Source organism: Eleginops maclovinus, chromosome 23 (genome assembly GCF_036324505.1).
Source record: "Eleginops maclovinus isolate JMC-PN-2008 ecotype Puerto Natales chromosome 23, JC_Emac_rtc_rv5, whole genome shotgun sequence".
Lineage (NCBI taxonomy): Eukaryota > Metazoa > Chordata > Actinopteri > Perciformes > Eleginopidae > Eleginops > Eleginops maclovinus.
Window position 1 is genome coordinate 14,312,565 of NC_086371.1, and position 6,344 is coordinate 14,318,908.

At 42.1% G+C, this 6,344-nt stretch overlaps 1 protein-coding gene across 6 annotated transcripts in view; it reads left to right on the forward strand.

Annotated features, from left to right (window-relative positions):
- Nucleotides 1-4,144, forward strand: part of spock1 (SPARC (osteonectin), cwcv and kazal like domains proteoglycan 1) — a 100,799-nt gene extending 96,655 nt beyond the window's left edge. For all 6 annotated transcript variants that reach the window (XM_063876216.1, XM_063876218.1, XM_063876219.1 and 3 more), the window contains 3 exons: nucleotides 163-225; nucleotides 778-915; nucleotides 2,720-4,144. In XM_063876216.1, coding sequence (XP_063732286.1) covers nucleotides 163-225; nucleotides 778-915; nucleotides 2,720-2,916 — 398 coding nt within the window. In that variant the 3' untranslated portion in view covers nucleotides 2,917-4,144. The remainder of the gene's footprint in view (nucleotides 1-162; nucleotides 226-777; nucleotides 916-2,719) is intronic.
- The last annotated feature ends 2,200 nt before the right edge of the window (nucleotides 4,145-6,344 follow it).

Below are 6,344 nucleotides of genomic sequence, written 5' to 3' on the forward strand. Positions count from 1 at the left end.
TGTGAAGATGAAATCCAGGATGATGCTTGGAGAATAAATGGTGTCCAATACAAGAAATCAATCAGATGTTAGTGTAGTGTATGGTAAATGGTAAAAGAAACAGAAAAGGTTTTAGTTTTGTGAAGCCCTTTCATTTAAAATGTTTTTGTTTTTTGGTTGTAGGACTGCCCTGCCAAGCTGAGAAGAGCAGGATCCAGAATCAGAGTCGGAGGAAGAGCCTCATAGGTCAGTCCGGATCATTGACAGCTGTCAGTCACTGACTAAGTCACTAACTCCTACATGAACTAATTTCTTGCAAACAAACTAACAGCCTAGCATTATCAGCAGTCACTATTTCCAACTGTCTCGTGCAGAGAATATAAATTAAACACATATAAGTTAAACACACACCCACTATAGACCACATCCTGACATTTTGCACACTTTTCATTTGTCGCCTCCGGGCGGATCTTCCAGTCTTCCAGTTCACAACAAAACAAAACAGCCTGAAAAATGAGCTTGGGCTGGGTCAAATGAAGGTAACAGAAGTATGTGTGTTTGTTTGTTATTGGAAGTGACTGCCTCCCTTTAAGCAGGATGTATGGTTGTTGTCCTGCAACCTTCACAGCAGTAATTGATTGTTGATATCCCCCTCTGAATACATAAGAACTGTGGTCACAACTACAGGACATGAAGGATCACATTTATCTTCTGTTCTCCACCCTTTTCTTTCTCGCTGTTTACTCTGTCTCTCCTTTTATTCCCTTCTTCCATCCCGTCCTTACTTACCATCTTTAGGCTCTTATATTCCCCGGTGTACTGACGAGGGTTACTTCAAACCAACGCAGTGTCACAGCAGCACCGCCCAGTGTTGGTGTGTGGACAAATACGGCAATGAGATCGCTGGCTCCAGAAAACAAGGCAACCCCAATTGCGGTAAGACCAGACACACACACACACACACACATACACACAGACACACACACAGACACACACACACACACACACACACACACACACACACACACACACACACACACACACACACACACACACACACACACACACACACACACACACACTTGCCCATATATTCACCTATGGCTTAACAAGGGGTATTGTTCGGTTGCAGAGCTCCCGTTTAAACAGTGCTACTAAAACTTGAACATTGCCACAATATCAGAGATCTACTCACTTCCTGTCTTTTACTATCTTTAGCAATATCTACACTCTGGAGTGTACTCTGGAGCTTGGCTGGTTTACTATCAGCCTGATTTTATTTGCCTCTGATATTCTGCTCATGTAGCTTCGATAAACACCAAGTAGGAAACTCCATCACACTTGTCAGCAGAGAGCAGAGTCAAAAGATTGGCTGTTAACATGAATTAAAGGCAATGACTGAGTAGCACCTTTTATAGGATGCTAAACGTGTACTGCAGGATGATGTTGGCGTCCAAGAAAATACATTCAAACAAGGAATACATATAATTAAGTGTTTTGATATGTCTAATCTATAGCCAGGGGTGGAAATCCAGAGGGAATGGTCAAAAAGCCAATAGAAGCACTTTGCTGCAAATCAATGGCCAAGGGATTTCTTTGTTGAAAAAAAGAACAATAATTAGCAAGAAAGGATGGAGGCAGATATACTGATTACCAATCAAGCAGCCAGCTCGCAGTCACAGATTACGGCTCACTCGAATGCCAGTCTAGTCTAAAGCCAGTAATTGCAGCTTTCAATATTGATGAGGTGTCTCTCCGGAGCCACACACACACACACACACACACACACACACACACACACACATACACACACACACACAAACAAACAAACAAACACACGGACAGACACATAGACAGCTACAGCCCTTTGTCTCCGATCTAACAAGCTCATCTTACTCTGAGTGGCCTTAAGCTTCAGCAGCCTGGATCTTTTTTATTCTGCTTTGCCAAGAAAAAACAGGTAATGCAGCAGCTCTCCGTTCAGCAGTCTAAACACAAAGACACCAAACTGATTTTAACACTGTAAGTGCCACTCAACCTGAGTACACTTGTACCTAGGTGTGAAGAGGCTGTTAGGAACTTAACTCAGAAGGATTTTAACATCCCAATTTCACAAAATGCTGGAGGCTGCAGCGGTGATAATGACTCCTGCTTGCACAATTGCATTTGCAAAATGTTTGCAAATGTAACTTGATGTTACTCAGCTTTTAGAACGATTTTTTTCTAGTTATGAAACCTCTTGACTCTGCGTTGCGATGTGTTAAGTGGAGGATCAAAAAAAATACAGTAAAGTTCCAAAATTGAGTCGGTTGGAGTCTGGCAGGCAATGGAAACATGGCTTAAGAGTCTACATGTTAGCAGCTCTGTTAGGCTCAGCGTAATGAGGAGCTAAATGCTAACACATTTAAGACTGGCTAGATAGTACTTAACACAATGTATGATTTTGCTAAATTGCGCAAATTGTGTTTTACTATACATGTCAAACAAGTATGTAAAATGTTTGTGCCACAGAATATGAATTCACTCAATTTGTGCAGAGTACTAAGCTAGACAACCTTAAGCAAATCTCTCATGAACTGCTAAGGCCACACAGTCACCGGCAGCATTTACCAGTGGAAAGGGAGACCATGAGCCACTGACCCCACATGAGTATGGCATGTGACAGTACACACACTGTTTCTCAGAGGGATTGTGTGCTTTAACCTGTTCGTTTAGCTGTGTTTTTTTCATATCCCCACAGATGAGGACCAGGAGACATCGGGGGATTTCGGCAGCGGCGGTGCCGTCATCCTCCTTGACGACCAGGAGGAGGAGCCATCACAGACTGGGCGGACCCGACAGAAGAAGAGGCGGGGCCGGATTCACCCCCGAGGAGCCATTGAGGATGACGAGGACGAGGAAGACGATAAGGATGATGAGATTGGCTACGTGTGGTAGCTCCGCTTCATCTTATTTTGCCATCAGCCGACCAGGAAACTCCGCTAACTCAGCACAGATCTGAAGCCATTCCAATGTCTCCTCCTCCTCCTCCAGTTACTTTGGCAGCAGCTCATCTTTTGGCTCCTGAACTTGCGCTTGTGATCCCTGTCCCCTATTCATGAGACCTACTTCAGTGAACCTCATTAAACCTCTTCCTTTTTTGTTTAACGGACGCAAAACAGAAAACCTATTAACCATCAACAATGGTCAAGACCCGGTCTGAAACTCCTGCTCTACTTTCTGCCTCTCCTGTCCCCCGAAACTGTGATCATCATTAACCTCTTCTAAAATGGACTTCTCTATCTTCTCTGATGCTCCCTCTATCGCCTTCTTTCTCTTATTCTGGCCCTCTCTCCTGTCCCTGTCTGTCCATGTCAGAGCCTCTGGTCAGTCTGTGAGCCCAGATACATTAGCTGATGTACTGGATGTAAATATGTTTCCCCCAGGTAGGCCAGATAGTGGATTGAACCCACCCTGTGCTTTATCAGCAGTCTCATACTCATGATTTGTGTTTCACTGTCGGGCTCCTTCCAGTGTTCAAAGATGTTCTCACAACACGTTCCCAGGCTCTGAGATGCTCCGTCTCTTGCTGTTATTTCATGGAGGATTGTAAATTATTTAATCGTTGATCTTGAATGTCCCAGAAAACCCAGGAAGCAATGAGACTAATGATGTATTGTCGTTGTTGTTGCATGTTTCTCATCGTGTTTCTGTAAAAGAGAGAATTACCTGGCCATGTCTAGCTCTATGCATCTCAAACAGAAAGTGATGCCTATTTGGCTGCTACAATACTTTGTTGCTATGTTGATGCTGTCTAGTGTCTTTTTGGTTCTTCTCCCATTCTCAGGAGGTATAGGAAGTTGCATTGCAGAGCTATAGCAGTGTAGAAAAGAGAACTGCAAGGCCTACAGTCCAAACGTGCAGCGTTTCAGCCAGCTTCTTTTACTAATTGGTCAGTAGGGCTTCTGAGGCTGTTTGGCTATGCACAGACACTAGAGGAAGAAGCTGCTCCTGAGCTGGGAGGACACATGAAGTTGGGCGAGCAGAGAAGAGGCTCTGTTCTGCCTCGCAACACTGGATATGTTTGTGATTTAAAATTGAAATCCTCACTGTCAACTAAGTGAATTTTTATTTGTAACTTTGAAAATGTAAGTAAAGTGGCACTTTGGGTGTCTTTTGAACCTTAGGTCTGTGTCCATGTGTCTGTTGTTCTTCTGATAATCAGCACAAGCCTCACATTTCATCTTATTTTAGCAAACCATGATGAAATAAAAACACATCACTTTCCTCACTGCAAAACCGCAACCACATTCATATGAGTTTCATATTGTTTTTGGTTTTATTGTCTCCGAACGCTCGGTTTCTTTGCGGTGGAACAATCAAAGCCCTCCATCAATGCTGACCTTTCCAACCTTGAGAAAGCAGTCTCTCCCTTTAGAAGCAAATATAAATGGAAGCAACACAAAAATCGTATCACTTTGAGAGAGTCGAATCACAAAGCCAGCACTTCCCAAAAGAACATAAAAGCTTAATGAGTGTTTTTGTAATCTCACTGGCTAATGGGACAGCTGACCCCACTGGGTTAAAACAGCCCGCTCAGCACTTTGAAAACACATTGGTACCAACAATCGAAGGCTAAAAGGACGACAGAGTCTTCTGCCTTGAAATAGCCTATTCAGCAGTTCACTACACCCTCTGTCAGATACATTAGACGATGGGTTTAACTATGTGCATTCAATTAGGCCAGTACTTTTGTGGGGTATAATCACCAAACTTTGGGACCCTGGTTAGTGCGGGGTCTGTCGTCAGGCCACATGAGAAAAGCTGTGAAGAAAATCTCTCATCCGCTCATCACATGCAGTGCTGCCTTTTTACCTGCATTGAATCCACCTTTTTCCTTTACCTTGCATATATTATGGACCCGACTTCAAATGGTTCTTTTAACTGGAGATGTATCTCAAAAAGTTAGCTTTTTTTAAAAAGCTGCTTACTTGTCTTTTCCTGTCTTTTTAGAAAAATGTGGAAAACACAGCTTATATCACTTACTAGACAACCATGGCCAGTTGTGTGTTTACACTTATCCTAGATTTATTTTTGAAGATTGTAAACACTCAGTTTTTCAGTTAATATGAAACCCCCACCAGAAATCAGCTAACCTGTCTTAGGGAAAACAGCTAGCCTGCTCTGTCCAAATGAAACAAAATCCACCTAACAGACCCGCTCAAAGCTAACACCTTATATTTACTTTATTTCCTTTTTTATTTATGCTTATTGTAGTTGGCCTGTAGCTTCATATTTTCCCAACCTGTTGCAGACTACTAATTCTAGATGCCAGTTCAGAGAAAGGAATGACTGGTGGTTGTACCCATAATCCAAATAAAACTTTGTCTTCACACACACACACACACACACACAACACACACACACACACACACACACCCCAAACGTCATTATTGTTTCTATTTCCCTGTGCTCTCCCACTCACTCTCCTGGAGTGAGTTCCATCTTCAGCTCTGTTAGGGAGATGCGTGGTTGTGTTTTGTCCCCGGGGCACTTTGTTCCTCCGGTTCATTTCTCTACTGGCTGCTTTTTTATTGTCCACAGATGACTTCCCTGTCAGGTGGGTTCAGAAGAAAGTCTCCATGGAGACCGGTGATTGGCTACCAGCAGGGGGTTTTACACAATTGATGGTCCTTTTTGAGACAAAATAAAGCAGTTTGATAAAGTATTTTATTTAATTTGAGATGTTGTTGATGGGTCTTGGTTATGAGTGTTCTGTTCAGTAATTGTGTCTTTTAATTTAAATGTTTAAAGTTGTAATAATTGTTTCTTACCATTTCTAACTTTGAGGACACACACAAAGCGATGTCACTGAACACACTGAACTACTGTTCTTCAGTACACCATGCTCTATTTTCCATTCACCAGGATTCTTTTTTCCCACTTGGCGGTCTTCTATTCATCATTGACAGACAGTATCATGTTTTAAGCTGACAGCAGATTACTTCTTCGGTCAAATATCACGGACTTTAACTGTTTAATGCCCCTATGCTATTTGCAAACTGTTGTTTTTTCCTTTGTAGCATAGAGTAGGTTTTTCAGGACTTTTTGCTTAAAGCTACTGCTGCTGTAGCTGAAAACTACTGATAGCATGAGGAATAACTCTAACCTGGTAAGTTATGGGCTACGAACCAAAACAATAAACTGAATGATACCGAAACGCTCCTTCATAGTGAGTGGAACTGCAGGATGTTGAGATAATATACTGTTGGATCTTTAATATAAATAATTTGATCCATTATTGATATGAAAATATTGATTTTAGCAGCTTAAAACCTATCCTCTTTATTTATTTAAATCCACATCCTATGATACAAAGCTTAATA